Source organism: Periophthalmus magnuspinnatus, chromosome 15 (assembly GCF_009829125.3).
Source record: "Periophthalmus magnuspinnatus isolate fPerMag1 chromosome 15, fPerMag1.2.pri, whole genome shotgun sequence".
Lineage (NCBI taxonomy): Eukaryota > Metazoa > Chordata > Actinopteri > Gobiiformes > Gobiidae > Periophthalmus > Periophthalmus magnuspinnatus.
Window position 1 is genome coordinate 4,011,910 of NC_047140.1, and position 21,375 is coordinate 4,033,284.

At 38.1% G+C, this 21,375-nt stretch overlaps 1 protein-coding gene across 1 annotated transcript in view; it reads right to left on the reverse strand.

The window, feature by feature from the left end:
* The window catches only part of pcdh15a (protocadherin-related 15a), a 301,030-nt gene that overhangs the window by 255,409 nt on the left and 24,246 nt on the right, over positions 1-21,375 (reverse strand). The window contains exons 2-3 of the mRNA XM_055227140.1: positions 12,041-12,055; positions 10,172-10,237 (exon numbers count right to left, since the gene is read on the reverse strand). Coding sequence (XP_055083115.1) covers positions 10,172-10,237; positions 12,041-12,055 — 81 coding nt within the window. The remainder of the gene's footprint in view (positions 1-10,171; positions 10,238-12,040; positions 12,056-21,375) is intronic.

The window sequence follows — 21,375 nt, forward strand, 5'->3', positions numbered from 1 at the left end:
GCCATATAAAACCACTTCGGGGATGTTTATGGTGAGGGAACAGTGTTATAACTTGGCATAAAGCACCAAAAAGTTCTCTACACCCTTTTTATGCCAACTGAAAGTAAACAAAAAAGCCATTAACCAACGATGGCCCACAAGACACAAGATTCAAACTTTAAATGTATAAAATAACAAAGTGCTTTTTGAATAGAGAACCAAAGCCTTGAACATGAAATGCTTAACACTGCACTCTACACAAACAACTCAAGAGCTTCTCCTACTGAAGTCCATTCATTCATCTGTTGTATCTTACTAATTCAAAGCCTTTTTGTGATGTTCAAACAACTGGCATCATTTGAAAATGTTTGTGTGATTCTCGACTCAACATGGAATGGTTTTTGAGTGGGTTTTCTTGTAATTGACCATCACTTTTTCTTGAAGCATTGGCAGTAAATAAAAGTGAGTGATTGACGCACATGAATGCATCTGAAAGTCAACGTACATTATTAACTTCTACAAAAATCTCATGATGTTCTATGTGTGCAATAATCCTGAATTTGGTCATAAATCATTATCTTTAGCATCTTTAGCAAGCAATATTTTGAGTCTTTTTCATCATGTCTAGTTGTTTTCATATGTAACATTTTTTCTGCAGTTTTTCATCAGTAATTAGTTGCCTCGTAGCATAAACATTGGGTTGTAAATAGAAGTGGATAGCAGACAGTGGCTCAGTGGTTAGAGTGTTGGTCCCCCAACCCGAAGATCGGAGGATTGAGTTCTGTCATTGTGTCCTTAGGCAAGACACTTCACCCACATTGCCTAGTATGAAAGAGAAATGATTGGTGGTGGTCGGAGGGGCCGCCTCGCTCCTTGCAGCCTCGTGTCCATCAGCTTACCATCACCAAGTGTGGAAGTGAATGAATAATGACTGTAGTGCAGCGCTTTGACAGGCTTTGACAGGCTTTGACAAGACTGTAAAGCTCATAAGTGTAAGCCATTATTATTATTATTATTATAAACTAAATGTGTTTTTCTTCTAAGGTCACCTGATTAAGCATAAATTTAAAAAAATCTAAATCATAAATTTGAATTGGCAAAATTATTAAAAGGCTCATATTACACTATTTTTGTATCTATGTTATAATGTTGTATTTTGTTTCATTTACACAAAAAATACTTTTTCATGTCATGTGGTAACACAGGAAGTGCTCCACTGTGTTTTTAAACTCCAAACACCTTCACGAGAATCATTTGCATAATTTTAGACCTGAAATTATGCCAATCTCTACTAAACAAAAAGGTAAAAGCTGTTAACTTGAAAACTACCACTTCATGCCATCACAATGTGGAACAGAGCATTTTGAGCTCTGGAGAAGATTAATACTTTCTCAAGTGGGTGCTCAGTGCATGCACACTCTTGGATGCATGTGCACACACACACACATATTACATTTTTCCATGTGGTTTTACAGCTCCTCTAGAGTTTAACACTGCACTGTCGGACTTCCTCACACCCTCGTCTCACTTTCTCTGGTGTCCTCACTCTTACTGTCCCAAACAGACATTAACATGACATCATGTTTGAGGGAATTATGTTCATTCTTTCTCTTTCTGATCCCTGCTTAGCACACAGTGAATGATTTAACCATTATCACAGTCACTCCAGTCCTGAGATCAGACCCACAGTCACTGAAATGACAGCGCACGAGCTCAGAGAGAGAGGGAGAGATGGAGGGGAATGAGACAAACTGCTATACTGGAAGTGCGCACTTGCAAAAAGGGAGTCAATATGAGATCTGGGGAAATTCACATTGGTGCTCAGAGATTTGTATGGGAGCGGTGCCTATGTCCACACACTTCTGCAGTGCCCCAGCTTGAAGTCGCAAAGGCTGCAAATATTTCCTCTGCGTACAACAAAATATCTCTTTTGATTGATGGGAAAATTATTAGCATTTAGAATTTAGATTTTTTATTAAACACATGCAAGTCTAGTGTATACATTCATGAGCTGTACCAAACCAGCTTGGATCAAATATTCCTCTCTTGTAGGACTGTAGTGGACTAAATAAATTATTGATCTAAAGACATGCTCTGCCAATCTATTAGTCAACGAAAAAGGGGGTGAGGCAAAAACTCTCAAAACATATAAATATCCATATGATCTGACCATATATCTGACCAAAACTTCAGTAAATATAAAAAGTATGTAAACAGAAAAGTACTAGGAAACGATGTATCTCTATGAATAAAATGCAGATCCATGTTTTACCCCCGAATCTTCAGCTAAGATGAGATACTGATTCTGATACCATGACGATAATAACAAAAAAAACCCCTCTTAATTTAGACAATAAAAATAAAAGCGATTTCATTTATATTCATGTGGCCTTATATTTGTATCTGTAGTATCAAATAGTATGTGATTTTTGATACTTTTGACAACCCTACCCTCCAACTACACTGTCCAAACACAAAAACTAAAGAAAACATTAACTTGCTGTTCCTACTATTGTCCTTAAAAATCGTTAAAATCTAAATAAAATCATTATTAACTGTTTAAAATGATGGTCAAGCTCAATTTTCAACTGGTATTTCAGGGAACAGTAGCGTGTCTTGAGGAATTGCGAAGTGTCGCTTGAAAAAATGTCCAATTTGAGCTGGATTCACACATGGATTTAATTAAATAATTTATAGATTTGGGCAAACTTTTTATCAAACTTCTGCACCACAAAAATAAATAAATAAATAAACCAAACCAGCCAAAACCATGAACAATGCCAAATTTAGAACCAGACAGTGTCCCGGATAAGATTTGCCGTATTACATAACACATTTTTTGAACTAACCGTGAGTAATTTGGTATAATTTTAGTAGATGGTGACTGTAGAATTAGGCCTGTCACTGTAACAAGTGCGATATATTGCTGTAGTAAATATAGACCATAAACGATAATATTGAAACCAAACCATGAAGCGGAATTACGCCCAAAAAAGTATTCTAAAATGTAGTATTTAGTTTGTATCTCTAATGAGTCAGAGACGTTCATAATACAACCTTCTACAGTCAAATGTCATTGTAGTACAGAAAAAAAATCAAAAATGTCCCAGTACTACAAAGAAAAAGTACACACGATAAATACAGACCCTTTAAGAAAAAATAATACTGTAAGTCAAATGACATAACGAGAATCCTGAAAGCAACAGTAGCGTCACAAATACGATGAGATAAGATAAACATCATTGCAACGTCTTCATTTGCAGACACGCTGGTTCTCGATGTTTTTGCAGACAATGAGTAGAGCCATCCCTCCTCCTCTCCTCCTCTCTCTCTCTCATATCCACACACACTGACACAATAAGATAAAACTCCTCTCAATCAGATTAACCGCTCTTGGGTTTAGCACACATGCGAGCCGGATGAACAGGAGAGGCAGACGTGTGCGTTGGGGTTGCCGTGTGCCCGGAACCTGTCAGTGGATAAATTAAACATGTTAAGCTTCGTTTGAGCATAGGGCCGCCTCTCTCGTGAATACCAGGCCTGTGAAGCGAAGAACCTGCTCCAAATGAAATAAAGAAGGAGCCAAAGAAAAGGAATAAGTCCATGGAGTATGCCAATTTAATCTATTTTCGTCAAAAAGTACAGCAACAGTTTCATTTGGATAGAACTGTGTCTGTGCCTAAGATCACACACAGAATCTGTTGTAACCAGTGGTGGAAGGTAAAGAAGTACAAATAGTAAAGTACTGCGTAAAATTTTGAAGTATCTGTACTTTACTTAAGTGAATTTTACTTCATTACATTTGAGAGCTGGTTTGTATGTGTACTTTCTACTAAAGCACAAAAAGTAAAAAGTAGTGTTATCATGATACTAACATTTCAGACTCGATTTCGATACTAAGGAATAGACTTGATGCTCGATACTCAATACCGATTCTGATACCACGATGATAATACATCTGTGTAATCCCTCAGTGGTCCAGGAAGTTTCTATAGTGCTGCATGGGTGTATACTAGTCTATGTCTCTTATACTTTTATATACAGTATTCTCTCGTTATACCACAATAAACGAGAGACCAGTGTACTAGCTACTCAGGAAATACTTTTTGAGTATCGATACCTGCTCAAATGAGTATCTAGTTTCGATACTTGTTTTAGTATCAAATAGTATCTAGTGTTTGATACTTTTTCCAACCCTTGATTCCAGGAGTGGCTATGTCCAAACACAAAAAACTAAAGAAAAGGGTAAACTGAAAATACATTTATGAAATATTTAGTCCTTAAGATTTTTGAAAGAATATTAATATTTCATAAGGGGGATTTGTTGAGTTTGACTTTTCATCATAAAGTATAAACAGACTGTTGCTACTCTGCTGTTGACAGATAGATAATGGGATAGGGACCAGCACTATAAAACTACAGAGACACGATGACGATGTTGTTAGCGTTCGCATTCTCTACCAATGTAACAGCAAAGGTGCAGTTCTCGTATATATCATTTGTATGGAATCTGTGTGGCACTGGCAGGTAGGACACATTTGGAGCGATAACTGCTCGGGTCAATAGCGGATGTGTTCCCTGTTTTACATTCTATTACAGGTAATATAATTCCGGACCAATAAATAAGCATGAGACGGAGCCAGGAGAGACCCATATCCCAGGTAAATGAGAACTTTATAATGGAGATTAGAGCTGCCTCCATCTCGAGCGTTCTCACACAATCTCTCAAAACCCCAAATTGCCATGCAGCACCGGGAAGGAAGCAGGTGAGGCGGCGTTAGATTAATCGGAACTCAGAGTTTGTCCACTGATCCGAATTGGAATCCAGTTTTCGACATAAATATCATTGGTTGAGCTGTCAGATCCACAGGTTTGGTGGTGCGATTCCTTGATGTAAATCGCTTTGAGTGCCTTGAAAACGCTGTATAAAAATCTGACCTTTTTACCGTTTACCATCATTTACTCCGCAAACAACACAATATCCTGTCTTATTCTGTATAAAAACTGCTAACACTGTAGTTTGGATCTGTATGCACATATTCTGAAATGTGATGCATTATTTTGTCAGTTCATATGTCAGTCTTTTTGTCAGTTTTACAGCTTCAACTACAGCCTGAGCTACACTGCTTGACCAAAAAATAAAGTCATTACCAAAAAAAAACAACAAAAAAAACACACACTCTAATGTTTGGTTGTTCCACTTTTAGTTTTGATTACGCCGTGGCATTTCGCTTCATCAATGTCACAAGATTTATTTCCATCCAGTGTTGCATTAATTTTCCACCAAAAACCATTGATGATGTAGTTAGTTAAATCCAGGTGGCGACTTTTTTTTTTTTTTTTTGGCCAGGCAGTGTATTAGTGAAGGTTTGAGAGCTGAAACGATCATAATGAGTCCTGTGGAGAGCCGGACATACAGTACAGTGCGACCATTTAGACTTATGGGACCAAGACAGCCTAATAATACAGAATTACTCAAACATGAATGGAACAAGATATTTTAAGAATAAAAAGTCAATTTAACAGAATATAGAAACTTTTCTCGTTGAGGGTCCACCACCTGCATTTCGGCCTGTCATGATAACACATTTTGAAGCCCGATATATCGCTACAGAGACATACTGTGATAAATGATGATACTGAAACTACTTTATGCCACTTATACAATAACAATAATGCAAGATAATCCCAGTAAGACATTTTTAACAAGTAAATAACAGAGTGAAACAATGATTACCCATAGCCAAGTCACCTGTTAAAACTTTCACAGCTCAAATGTTATGTATTCAAATAAAAATATACCAAATCTCCACAGTTTTACAAAGAAAATGTACACAATAGATACTAATAAGCCGATATAGTAATTATTACGGCAGATCTAGTTCCATTTATTATTTTAAGTGTTTTATCAAGGAAAAAAAAAAATGAGTGGGATTGCCTCTGCTCAGATCTGACCTGTACCTGGCTTAATGGTATCCTTTGCTTGTCTCGATGGAGATGGATACATTTAGTGCTAAAGTCATAACATTTCTGAAGATACAACTCGAAAAAAAAACCTTTAAGTTTCACACCTTGTTATAAAAATAACCATGTAAATGCGACTAATGTGTCTAATGTGTATCAGCGTGTTGTACCGACGACAGAGTCACACCTGCTCCACTTTGGGAATGGCACGTTAAAATACTCCACAAACAGCGTCAAGACATGTTTTAGGCAAATGCATTTCACATTCTCTCTGACTACAGACTCCTCCACCGGCACTGCGGAGTAAATGCAGATGGCAAACACTGTGAAAAGCTGCAGAGAGTGGGTACAGGTGACGGAGGGCAAGAGGAAAGAGAGGAGAGAGGATGGAAAAGGAGTGGGGTGGGGAGTAGTGGGTGGGTAGAGAAGGGAGGGGGGGCAGAGAGAGGGAGAAAGAGATATATAGAGGTGGAACAGAGAGAGAGGGAAAGAAAGAGGGCACAGAGAGAGAGAGAGGAGAAGTGACCTGAGTAAACCGACTTCCACAAGTATGTTTTATGCTTCAGTGAAAGAGAGAGAGAAAGAGAGAGAGAAAGAAGGAGGGGCGGGGTACAGAGAGAGAGAGGACAGAGACAGATAGCAAGTCAGTGAGAGAGGGAGGAGAGAGAGGGAGAGAGAAAAAGCTCACAGAGAGAGAGGACAGAGACAGATAGAGAGTCAGTGAGAGAGGGAGGGAGAGGGAGATAGAAGGGGCTCACAGAGAGAGAGAGAGGGCAGAGACAGATAGAAAGTCAGTGAAAGAGGGAGGGGAGAGGGAGAGAATTGGCTCACAGAGAGAGAGGGGGAGGGCAGAGACAGAAAGAGAGTCAGTGAGAGGGGGAGGGAGAGAGAAGGGGCTCACAGAGAGAGAGGGCAGAGACAGATAGAGAGTCAGTGAAAGAGGGAGGGGAGAGAGAGAGAGAGAGAGAGAGAGGGCAGAGACAGATAGAGAGTCAGTGAAAGAGGGAGGGGAGAGAGAGAGAATTGGCTCACAGCGAGAGAGGGGGAGGGCAGAGACAGAAAGAGAGTCAGTGAGAGGGGGAGGGAGAGAGAAGGGGCTAACGGAGAGAGGGAGAGAGAGAGAGAGGGCAGATACAGATAGAGAGTCAGTGAGAGCAGGAGGGGAGAGAGAGGGAGAGAGAAGAGGCTCACGGAGAGACAGAGAGAGAGAGGGCAGAGACAGATAGAGAGTCAGTAAAAGAGGGAGGGGAGAGAGAGGGGGGGGGCAGAGACAGATAGAGAGTCAGTGAAAGAGGGAGGGGAGAGAGAGAGAGAGAGAGAGAGAAGGGGCTAACGGAGAGAGAGAGAGAGAGGGCAGAGACAGATAGAGAGTCAGTGAGAGAGGGAGGGGAGAGAGAGAGAGAGAAAAGGGGCTCAGAGAGAGAGAGAGGGCAAAGACAGAGAGACAGTAAGCGAAAGAGGGAGGGGAGAGAGAGAGAGAGAGAGAGAGAGAGAGAGAGAGAAGGGGTTCACAGAGAGAGAGAGAGAGCAGAGACAGATAGAGTCAGTGAAAGAGGGAAAGACAGATGAGAGAGAGAGAGAGACAGAGAGAGCGAGAGGACAGAGACAGATACAGAGACAGACAGAGAGTCAGTGAGAGAGGGAGGGAAGAGAGAGGGAGAGAGAATGGGCTCACAGACAGAGAGAGAGAGGGCAGAGACAGCGAGAGGGAAAGACAGATAGAGAGAGACAGAGATGAGGGCAGAGAGAGAGAGGACAGAAACATATAGAGTCAGTGAGAGAGGGAAAGACAGAAAGAGAGAGAGAAGGGGGGCACACAGATAGAGAGAGGACAGAAATAGATAGAGTCAGTGAGAGAGGGAAAGACAGAAAGAGAGAGAGAGAGAGAAGGGGGCACACAGATAGAGAGAGGACAGAGACAGAGAGAGAAAGAGGAGCGAGAGGGGAGGAGTGACCTGAGCCAGTCGACTAGCACAGGTCCGCTTTATGCCTCAGTAAGTCCTGCTCCACTTGAACACATCTACTTAATGGTTATATTACATCACACCCTAGTCTCAAAATACACCATGAGAATGTAAAAAAGTCAAATTAAAACTAAACTAAAAGCACTTATTTCACTGTGGTGCTTTTACCGCATGTTTGACACCTTGAAAACATGCATCCTTTCTGTGAGCGGGCTCGCCTTTCACAGACCTGACTTGGTGTTATTTCTTTGCCTGGACTGCACCACAGTGGGGCTTTAGCTTATTTATCATTCTCCATGTATTCATAGCCAGAAATGTTACGCAGCAGTGCTTTATCCTATAATTTTAACACCCGCAGCAGTAGAACCATCAGCTCCTATCCTCTTCATCTAAAATGTGATCTCTCCTCCTAAAGTCTGTGGTTACAGTCAGTACACTTTTAATTGCATCTCACTCATATTTTACTATTTAATATTTCAACATCCTCTCGGTGCGACTGTTTTCCTGTATCGTCGTCATCACTTTCACCACCTGCTAACTTTATGCGTTGCTATAAATAATACAATAAAACAGATTTTGGATTTATTCAACATAGCCCGAGTATGTGGCTTACTCAAGAGGAGAAATATCTTGGGTCACACATGCGTTTATTGCTTGTGTTGCCCAGAGTGGTTTATTATTAATAGTGCTTACAGACGATGGTGGAAATGATGGAAAAGTCCAGTCAAAACAAATCGCCTCAGAAGCAGAAGGCATAAAACTGACAACTCTCCAAGTGCTTCTGTGGACTGAGGATAGGCCCGCACAGGAACCTTTAATAAAAATAAAGTAGAAGGCTAATCTGAAAACCAAAAATGATTTGAGTTTGGCATTGATCCATGTTGTGAGTTTCTGTATCGTTTTTGATGAATAAACCCAAGGTGTGCTCATAAATTCACGTGTTTTGCAAAAAATGTAACACAAATTAGTAAAGAAATTGAACTTCAACGCTACAAATAAATCTACAAATATTGCCTCGTACTTAAAGCTTCAGTATGTAACTTTCTGATCACCTGCGTTATTCCGTACACATTCTCCAAGGAGATAGATATGTTTTATACCATATCCTTTAAAGTGACATTTCCATGGAAACAAGCCCCCCGTCCAGACCAAATGCATGTTCTTACAAACTTTCTTATTTTCGGTCTGTTTTTTGGCTAAAAGTTACATACTGTGGCTTTAAAGAAGACACGCTTTTTACGTACTTGGTATTGTTAGATCATTATGTTACATTTTGTTAAGTATGCTGCAAAATTGATGTAAAACAGCTTGATAATAGAGATGGGACTGTTGACTTCCTGTTCAAATGTCATAGTGGACGTTCGCCGTAGCAACAAGTGTTTTTTTTCTGTGTTTTTATTATTGAAAAATGTCTATGCAACATTTCTGAACCCTATTTGTTTGTTGTTTGATCTGGAGTCTGAAATAATGACAATTAAGAACAGGGATGTGGGCAGGGATAGGGGATAAGTGAAAACAGAAATTCCCTCAGCACTCAAATCTCACATGTAGAACAACGCAGGATCACTTTAACATGCAGGAATCAATTCAAATACAACTTTCACCTTTTTTTCTTACCCCAGTATATTGCATTAGTATCTCTTGGTGTTAAAATAAGTCTGCTGTGTGCTGTCTGCATCTAATTATAATGCATGCCAGTTGTTTTAATTTTACTGTAAGACAAAACTCTGCTCTGTTTGAGGAAAATTGTGAAAAGTTCCTATAAACTTAGAGTGACTAATTAGGATAAAATTAACTAGTCTTGTTTTTTTTCTCACATTTTTAAGACCAGCTTAGTAATTAATAGAAATTGTAAAGTTGACTTCCTGTTCCTGGATTTTTATTTACACGTTTCTGCTGTTGAAAATATGTCTCTGCAAAAGATAATTGGAATTAAAGTAGAGCTAAAAAATTGATCAACTTTTTTTTTTTTTTTTACTATTAAACTGTGTACATGGTGTTTTAATAGTATTATCTACTGTTCCTAGTTATTTTTTGGTGTTAAATTTGCAGTTTTGTGCACTCAAATGTCACAGTCTGAGTTACTTTGAAACTACAAAAAAAATTACCAATCAACAAAAGTATATTTTAGCAAACTGCAGATAACACTATATATTTACATAATTGACTATGATACGACAATACCAGCCAACTTTTCACAGTCAATACATTGCGCATGAAGTTACGGTGAAAGTGGGGTAGAAATGGTCGATATCTGAACTTACCGTTGGGGCTTTCCTCGTTGATGCTCACCAAAGTTGCAGGATTGCCTCCCCGATCCAGCGTGCATTCTGTCAAGGCAAAACAGGCAAAACATCATTTCAATTTATACAATATAGTAACAAAACTTTATTTATTTGTGTCAGTTGATCCTTAACTCTTGTGCATATCCAAAATGTCTTAAATTAACTAGTTTTAAAGTTTATATATTATGCAAAATGGACTCTTTTGAGCTTTAAGCCATGTTAGAATGTTGCTACATAATCAAAAATAGACCTGGAGTTGTGTTTTGTTTCATTTACAGATGTTTGAGTGACACTTTATTATTAGTCTGTCTTCATCTCCATAGGTCAAAATGCTCTGCTCCACCTCGTGATGTCATGAAGTAGTTTTTTTTTTTTTTTTTCAAGGATTTGTGTGTTAAACATGTGCAAATGAAACAAAACACAACTCCAGGTCTGTTTGTGATATAGAAACAACATTACAACATAAAACCACAAGGGGTCAGTAAAGATACTTTTTTAAAGATTTTGAACATATACAAATCTTTGTAATCAAGATGAATAAGTTAGACATTGTGCACTATGTCACTTTTCTGAGCCTGTCTCTGTAGGTGTCATTTCATTTCTTGTGCCTAGAATGATTCACATCATGGCATTAATCTCATTCATTTCCATGGAGACGCCACCAGGCAAGTCAGATCTGTGGAGAGCACACCTCGCTCCTGGTAGTAACACATGTATTTTTGATCAATGCAAACACCTGAAATTGCCTCTCCATGGAGACAAGCAGCATCAGAAAAGTTACGTAGTGCACTTTTAGATCAACCCGGTCTGATTGTATCATTTTAATGCCACGGTATTTTATAATCAGTGATTATAAAATAACATGCGGCTGGATGCAGAGCTCCACACATGAGGGTCAGAGGGGGAGGAGGTACAAGCACAGAGGGGACAGAGGAGGACAGGGGAGCAGGTGATGGCTGCCTGACAGACAGCGGCAGATGGGGCAGGCCTAGAGGTGGAGAGGAAATGACAGGGGAGGAGTGGAGGAGTGGAGGAGTGGAGGAGTGAAGGAGGGGAGGAGGCATGGTTACTGTGTGGTTTAGAGCTTTATTTGTGTTCTGAATATGAATACTGATTTCAGAAGTTTTGAGTTTTTTCTTACTATGGATTCACTGCTGAAGATAACATAGTTGGTAATACTACACTATAAATACATAACTTTGAGACCAGTCAAATATACCTATTGAACTACATTGCTAGTTTCAGGGTACTTTTCAAACTCACAAACATTTAGTCTTAAAAGCAAATAGAGCAAAATATTTGCACATGAAATGAGGTCCCACTGTTACAAATTGTAGCTTGATATGTGAAAAAAGAATAAACATATTTGACTCAATATAGAGCTCCAAAATTCACCCATGAAACCAAGAGAGTCCTTTTAGGTTTAATCTCATACTCATAACTTAACTAACATAAGTGAATGGGGCGCCATGTCGAATGTGTTTCTAAGTAAGAATAAATAATCATAACAAGCTATATTTCAATGGAACACACTGTATTTTCCAGAGTATAAGTTGCACCGGAGTATAAGTCGCATCTCAGTATAAGTTGCACCCCCCACCTATGAACAAAAAGTACAACTTATACTCCGGAAAATACAGTATTTCTCTTGTATCTGGGGACACAGATAGGTCAAATTTATAAAATTTTAATGCAGTTCATTTAACTAATGCAAGATGTTTTTTCTCTTTACAGCATGGACTCAAGCTGATGTGCGGAGACAGCGGAGACAGTGGAGCAGAGGAGCGATGGGCCAAGTATAAAACATTGAAATAACAAAAGAAGAGTGAAGAGCAGATGGCCTCTTACCATCGTACATCCAGTCTGCAGGGTCAGGTTAGTGCAGCAGAGAGGAGAAGAGATGGAGAGAAGAAACAATGAAACAAGAATAGAGAGGTTAAGTCAGAACCTTTGCCTCAGGAGATCCCAGGAAAATACAAGAAACGAAATACAAGCAAGAATTCTTAATAATTTAAGTTTGTATTGATTTCTGTTGGTGGATATATTTTAGGAAAACCAATAGCTTGACATATTCTAAGTTTCCACAAGAGGTAGGGTACATATCAAAAATGGATGATGTTGAAATTGTTGTTCGAAATATGTGAAATGTATAATTAAAACTAGGGCTGCACTAATAGTAGTATCGAATATCGGACCAGGTATCAATTCCATGATATCGGTTAAGCTGATACTATGGTTGGACCTTAAATTGGATGTAATGAGACTATTTACAGGCTCATTTTGACCTAGAATGTCTTATCATTTTTGAACTGTTCATACAAAGCTGTTCTGTAGTGAAGAGGGGCGAATCTCTCAGTTTGATCTAGAGGGGGAAACAATCGATTTAAACAATGAAAAGGTATTCAGGAAACAGTTTAAATTATTTACAAATAAGCTATGTGTGCAAGTGTACAAAATACTGTTGGACAATATGAAAATATATTAAAAAAAAAACAAATTCAACACTTAATTGTTCAAACAACTCCATGTAAACCTTTCTATTTTTTTTCTTTAGATGTAGGAAACATTTTAATATCAAAGTGGTAAATGTTTTAAACACACTTTAACAGAGCCAAAACTCCAGTGTGTTCCATTAATAGAGGAGATTATGGAGCCCCCCATAATCAATACTACTCCCCCCCATAAAAGTAACTATTGTTAAAAAGAACCATTTAAAGATTAAATAGAACCACTACATCCACACATTTTTACTCATTCTCTTATGGCTGTTTTAGTTTCTAGTCAGAAACTAAACAGCCACTCCATAAGAGAATGTACCAACACCTCTGTGAGAGCAGCTCAGGACCACAGTCTGCTGTACATCTCCATCTCAAAGACACTGACCTCTCCTTTGAAGACAGTGAGGTTCAGATCTCACCCAGAGAAAAGAAATGGTTTGAATGGTTTGAAAGACAATCCTTCCTTGAACAGGAACAGGAGCCTCAGACATCATCTATCCCCCATCTATAACTCCATTCTCAGACCCAAAGCAAACAAAGGAAACAAAGAGAACAATGGAGTGAGACAGTCTAAAACTGTAAACAATAGCTGTTCACAGTTTCAGTGTAATTAGCTCCTCCCTTCAGACAGATATACGGCAGTGTCCAGCAGTAATCTGACCAGAACTGAAGACGAGCAGTGAAACGTCTTCACTCTTACATCTTTTTGTCCAGTTGACAGATTTAACTTTGGCTTTTCTTATACTTTTCCTAAATGTGGTGCTTACAATGGTCCCAAACAGAGTGAGTGGAGGAGCAGGAGGAGCAGGAGGAAATAGTATAAGGACAAACCCTCTATGGAGCACCACAACAAGGAGCAGACGGGAATGTTCCAACCCAGCTACAGACAGTACAATAGAGCAGCCTGGAAACAGTCTAGGGAGAGCTGGAGGAGGTCTTTCAGACCTATAAACTTTGAACTCAATTAACTCTTCACTGTTGAACAGTTTAAATGCAAATAAAAACTACAAATGCAAAAAATGAATCAGTGTGTATCTGTTTTAATGAGCAACACTGAGTGATAAGTGATGCAATTTTTATGAAAGTACTGTTTACACTTCTACCTCCAGCATATACCCATGCATGTACAACAAAAACTTGATTTAGTTATATGTCAGCTTTGTCTAAATGAGTAAATATTTAAACACACAGGCCTACTTACAATTGGCTGCAGTTACATTCACTGTCAAAATCCAATTATTATCAGCGTTTTGGAGCTAAAATAACAAGTCCTGGAAAAGGTAAAGCAGAGCCAGAAAAACAAAAATAAAACAGAATAAAAGAGAGTAGCCATGGTAGAGTTACTGTTAATTAGGGGTGTATATATAGGAGTATACATAGAAAGTGCAGAGGGCAATGAAAAAACACCATATAAACACCAGTAAAACTGTACAGACAACTCAGGCAACTACTCATCCACCCAAAAGATAAAACAGAAGTGTAATTTCATATGCGAAATATGTCTGTCAATGAAAAATACAGTGAGGAAACATGGAAGGCTTTCAGTAAACAGAAAAGGAAACAGAATGTGAGAAGGAAACAGCAAACATACACATAGAAACATACACATAGAAACATACTATACACATGAGCAACAAAACACAAAGTAGAAAAGAAGTAACTCAAATCAGCCATTTCTGACCATTTTAAAAGAGAGAACCACCTTCAGGACTGGGACAGAGTGAACATCACAGAGACAGAAGACAAGACAAGTCTATGTGTACAGCACAATTCATACACAAAGTAATTCAAAGTACTTTTCAGCATAAGAAAGACATTAAAACCACAATACAACAAATCTAAACATAAATAATCACAAACCTGGATTAAGGAGGCAACTGAAATACGGAAACGTGCTCACGGGATTTTAAACCTTTTTTTTTTTTTTTTACACTCACACACCTGAGATACTGTCCTGAAGAAGTCAAACTGTGGATGGCGCTGTTGTCCTGCCTCCACCAGGAGGAAGACAGCACCAAACTCTTTAAATCAGCTGACCGCACACGTCACAGCAACATCACATGCTGTGATGTGTCCGGTCTGTGTGTAATATCCGTAATCGGTTAATATTGGGTATCGGCAAATAAATAAAAGTATTGATATTGGTATCAGAACTGAAAAAGCTGGATTGGTGCATCCCAAATTAAAATGACAACAAAAATAGCTTATCAAAAGTAAAATGGACCAAAACATCTCATGTAATCTTCCAATCAAGGGTAAAAAAGTCATATTTTTCACTTTTGTGCTTAGTTTTACAGTCACATTCTGCGCGATACTTGAACCAAGACATTTACATGCACATTTTAGCACATGCACATTTTAGCACATGCACATTTTAGCACATGCACATTTTAGCACATGCACATTTTGCAGTTTGTGAGGGAAAAAGTTGAAAATGACAAAAATACAGTTTGTAGCAAGTTCTAAAACTAAATACCTCTAGATGTCATCGACACCAAAAATGAACCAAAATGCAGAGACAACTTAACATTATGGTTGCCTGGTAACAGTTATGGAATTACCTCCACATGTCACATTTGCGGCCTGAGTCCAACCAGGAAGATTATAGTTTATTTGACTTCAGTAAAATAAAAATATTTAAAAACAAGAAAGAAGTAGTTTTTAGAGAGATAATACAGACAAAAAATAATTGTGTGACTATTGTCAACTCCTCCACCATCATACATCTTGAATACATCATTGGGAAGAATGCTGAAATGTTTGGAGCAAAATTCTACAAGTTTTTGTCATCCTATTTGTGAACTGTATCTTGATGACTTTCACAGAGACTAATTAGGATAACAAGAAAGCATCTTTGACTAAACAGGAGGAATTAGCAACTGTCAAGTTGAGTGACAGTTAAATGATGAACAGAGTTTAGAAAAACAAATCTGTGCACCCCTACTGCCTATAAGCTTTTAGTGTCAGAGAACTACATGAGCAAGTACAGCGGAGTATACGGGTCACACTGAAAGAATAAATTACACGGGCGCCTGACAAAAAATAAAAAATTAAAATAGAAAATTGCCTTTTAAATTTAGGAGGCAGCTTCTGGGACAACAGTGAATGTTAAAAACAACATGAGATTGTCACTTATGCAAAACATGTGCAGAAAAAACAAACAAGTCAATTTAACATTATTTTTAGCAGGAAAAAGTCCAGGCGTCCTGTGCCAATCTGGTGCACATGTGCCATTGGCATTGAGCGACATCAGCAGATTTTGTCAGCATAAATCAATTATTGAGATAAAAATTCTAATTCTGACTCAGAAAAACAATAAATAAAACATTTCCACATAATGAATGTCACAATCTGACCCATACTAAAGCTGCAATACCTATTTATAATTCAACATGATTCAGTTATAAAATTGTTCATTCTCAGATTTCCATACTTCAGAGTCACAAATACACAGTCTCTCATTTCTCCTACAAATGTTTTTGCTGTTTTTTTGTTTGTTTGTTTGTTGTTGTTTTATTGTACATGTACATGCCAGCTTTACTTATAGTAGTGATGCCTGGGTCTCCACATGTGCCTGGATCATTGTATCTGTACAGCAGATGCCCATACCTCTTTGAGTAATATTAATATTAATATAATAGTAATAACAATTCTAAACACTGCAAAGCACAGTGTGAGTTATATAAAAGCAGTATTCATGTCCTGAAAGACAGTTGTCAATGCCTTTCAGACTCTGGCAAGAAGCAGGGAAGCCTCGACAAGGGCCAGTGTTTGAGTCTAAAAAAGTCTAGACTACTGCTAGATTTAAATATGCCCTTCTTTTTTATATTAAAAGAAAATATGATGAGAGCAGATTCTTGCCAGGGGATTCCAGCACAATGACCATCAATCATTTTGGAATGAGGTGAAAGTTATGAACAATGTTAAAACTCCACTGCCCCAAACACTGAAGGTGTATGTGGAGAATATTGTGACCTATGGCGTAAACATTATTGTGACTTGTTTAACTCAGTGAAAAGTGACACTGTTATTATTGATCATGTTGATATGACTGACGGCATGGTGGTTCATGTCAGTGAAATCTATGATGCCATTTTAAAACTTGGTGAAAACAAAGCCTGTGGACTAGACAATATCACAGCTGAGCACTTGAAATATTCAGTCATAAATCATGCCCTGTGCTCTCCATGTGCTTTACTGGCATTTTAACTCTGCCTGATTCTGTTATGTCTGCTGTTTTGTTCCCTGTCTTTAAAGACAAGGCTGCTAATTTAAATAGTTTGCCAAACTATAGACCTACTGTCCTTTTCAGTAAGTTTGAGAAAATGTATTGTTCACAAGACAGGGAGTGCATGTATGTATGTAAATATCTGGTTTGAATTTGAGTGTTCTGGTATGTCAAGCAATTAATCAGTGATGATAAAGCTGTATCAGAATCCTTCCACATTAGTAACAGTGTTCGACAAGGAGGGGTACTCTCTCCAGTCTAATTTAATGTATATATTGATGAACTGTCTGTTGTTGTTGGAACTAAGGTCATCAGTCACATCATGTATGTCTCATGTATATCTCATGTATGTCTCATGTATGTCTCATGTATGTCTCATGTAAGTCTCATGTATGTCTCATGTATGTCTCATGTATGTCTCATGTATGTCTCATGTATGTCTCATGTATATCTCATGTATGTCTCATGTATGTCTCATGTATGTCTCATGTATGTCTCATGTATGTCTCATGTATATCTCATGTATGTCTCATGTATGTCTCATGTATGTCTCATGTATGCTGATGATCTTGTCATCATCAGTCCTTACAGTTCTATTAAATGTGTGTTCAGAATATAGCAGAAAATATGACATCAAGTATAATCCCACAAAGAGTAACATTGTGATAGTGAGGAGTAAAGAAAATTAAAAAAATATTTAAAGACTTTCCTGTCTAAATAATGTGAACAGCCTCTTGAACCCACTTAAGAGATCAAATACCTCAGTCATTCTGTGACTGGCAGCATGACAGAGACATCAAGATGTTGGTGAGAAAATTTAGTATGTGTTTTCATGATGTTAAGTGCTCTCTGTTCAGAGCCTACTTTACTACACGGCCGTAGTGGAATTATGGACTTGGGGGCTTCCACAGGCTCACTGCCCCCCCACTGCAGGTGCTGAGATGGCACGATGCCAGTTTGACGTTTGTGGGCGCTGGCATCCCCACCTGTGGGGCACTGCTTAGACATTTAACGTACACATTTATGCAGCGCCCAGAGGTGTCTGAAAATGCCATCATAATGACTCTGACCAACCCTCAAATGAGCTCATGCTGTTACACCTCTGCTCTGAGGAAGCACAGACACTCCACACTCTTCAAAGAACTGTATGGACTAATTTGGTTGCCCTGTATATTTTTTGTATCTTGTTCTTTTTTTTATTTATTTTTTTTTATTTTTTTACTATGGGCCGAATAACATTTGTGTCTGAAATAAAGAATACAAAATTAATAAAATAAAATAAAATAAATGGTACGTGGCAATAATGCTAAGGCTAACACTATCAAACTGGCCGTCAGCATGCAATGTATGTGGGCGGGACCGCAGGGGCCAGGAGAGGTCACAGACTGAAAATAATATCAGAGTACCTCAAACTGTAGTAATTATTATTTACATGGCATTGCTGTTTTTTTCCCATGCAGTTGTAGTCTCTTAAGTGCAGTTTGGGTCAGAAACACAGAGATACATAATAGTTCTGAGAGAATAGCATTTATTTGACTGAGAATTTCATTAGTTGATTACAGCCCTGCTATATATAATTACTCAAACATACAAGAAACTACAAGTTGTGGAATGAATAAAGTTTTTTTTTTTTTACAAACAACACAACAACACTGCATGAGACACTGCACATCATTGCTTTGCCATCTCATAAATTATTGCTATTTGAAGCTGACCCTTTGCCTCCATAGTCCTTTTTTCTGATATCATGGTGGCAGAGTGGTTGGTACTTTTGACTTACAGCTAGAATCTTAGCAGGTCAAGTTATAAATTTCGGTGTAATTTGCTTGCTTTTTGGCTGGTACTTCTTCCCAAAATAACAAACATGCATAATGGATTTTAAATATTTAGAAGACGTTGGATGGGTCAAGGTGTATCTAAATTAGATGGACTACTCATTGGAACATGTATCAATACTGAAAAAAAAAAGGACAAAACTGGTCTTTTCCTAAATAGTTTTTAAAGTGTACTATGCAACTTTTCTCCTTTACTCCGAGGAATTGCTATTGCTTTCTTATTCTTTCTTGCTTTCTTATTCCTTTCAAAGCATTAAATGTATCTATCTAATGAGAAGCAGGTAACGCCACCAGGCCAAGTTACAGGTGAGGTCTGTGGGGAGGCGACCCTGTTCAGAATGCATTTATTTTAATGTATCTTTAAATAATGTAACAAAATAAACACTAGATACTGTTAATTCCATACTGTGGATGATTCCAGTCAAAGCATTAGCACCTCCAAGGAGACGAGCAGATTGCACTCTCCACCAGAAAAACAAACAGAGCTCAGACAGAACACACATAAACTGCACTTCTCTACATTGTCCCTAACCCAGTCTAGCTCCTTCCTCTCCTGATCTCCCACACATTCATCACTATGGCGTCAGCTGGTCTCCTCTTACATGACGTGTAATCAGAGAGGCACGAAGCATGACACCACGTCAACACTCTGCTATCCCGTGTCCCTGCCTGCCTGCTGCTGTCCCCAACACAGCTACCCCGCACCTGCCGTCAGGAGCAAATCATCAAATATGCATGCCCACAGTCGTCAGCTAATGCGGACCTGACACATACTCTGGGATAGGTAGATGGATGGTGCCGCCGTTGAAATTCTAATCATTGTTGTTTGGGAGGCAACAATTGAGTAAAACTTCGGTGCACAACCTCAGGCAAGGAATAAAAACAATAGAAGGTGTTCGTTTAGTGGATTTTTAGTGGCTTGTGTGTTGTGTGGGGTTTGCTAATAGTGAAAAAGACGTTAAATGAGGAGTGATACATTGCTATCTGCATAATGGTACCAGAGATGATTTGAAACTATCTATAATTGATGCATATTGAGTTTAAATAGAGAAGAAAGAAATAGAACAAAAAACTCCAGCTAGGTATCGTACCAGATGTTAAAAACAGAACTAGTTCACTTTAAACGGTTTGCAGTGGTCCAACGTTAATCCTCACTTCGCTTATACGTTCTGAACATTGTAATTATTCACTGCGATGAGTTTATAAAAACGTTTCACAGCTTTCAGAGGCCAGAGCGGAGTTTTGCTAACAATAACGAGCATGGTAATGGGATTAGGCAGACAGCAAGCAGTGGACATATTTTCACCTGAAGAGCTGCGTATAAATTATATTTGTACTGGGACAAAAAGTGGGGGAAAAAACAGGTACAAAAACTGAAAAATAACAGAATATAACACATAAACCAATCTTTCTATCAGCTAGGTACTCTTGACCTTATCTTGAGATCTGGGGAAGGGTCATTTTGGCATTATTTCCCCTGCTTTTGACAGGTTGTCTAAGGATAATTATAAATATGTTAAATGTGGTGAATAAATACTATATCAAGACTCTGTTTTAACCTACCACAGCAAGCCTGAGCTACCACTGCTGAGAGATGTAGGAGGGCGGAGGTTCATTTACATAAAGCCTGAGGAAACCATCACTTTGCAAATGGTCAGCTAACTGTGAGGTTAACTCTTGACATAAAGAAGTGCACAATAACTATAATTATCTCTCAAAATGACTTCCCTTAGCTAATGTAAACTAATTAAAAGCTATTACGTTGGTATAAAGTTGGTTGGGGAAAGCGGAAACCATGGGCAGATAATTAATCCTTTTTTTTTTTTCCATCCATTAAAACACTTCTTTTAATGTGTCTCTTTAACAAAATGATAAGCTTACAATGATTTACTTATTTCAAAGAAAACATTTGGTAGCGACATGATTTACAATGACACTGGTTTTCTAGCAGCAAAGGCACCTTTTTTACATTCTTCTTGTGGTGACTTAGCCAGGCAAATCCAGACTGACTCTTGTGTATAGGATTTCAGTCTGGTCACCACTCCCTCCACCGTCTCAGGCCAAACTCAGACAGTAATCAGGTTTGTTTATTTCAGTGGCATGGGAAACAAAAGAGCTCATTGGTCATCAAACATTTAGAATGGAATCAAACTTCTCTTATCTCAGATCAACAGCCAGCGACCATTGCTTCACCTGTTGATTTTGCAGAAATTCATGTTATTCGGTCTCTGTTTTTTTTTTTGTTTTTTTTTACTGTGTCAACATTGCATGGAAATAAAAATAAATAAATAAATACAAAACATTATAATTTTATTTATTTATTTATTATTATTATTATTATTATTATTATTATTATTATTATTATTATTATTATTATTATTATTATTATTATTATTATTATTATCATTATCCTTTCTGTTTGTCTCCATGGAGATGTTATTGCTTTGCCTGGAATGTATGGCGTTAAACTTATTTATTTTCATCGAGACAAGCTACAGGTCAGACCTGTGTGTCATATAAAAATGTGATCATTGTGCATGGGATATATGGAATATTCCAGACAAAGCAATAACAAATCCATGGAGACAATCAGGTACCGAACCCTCCACCAGAAAATTTACA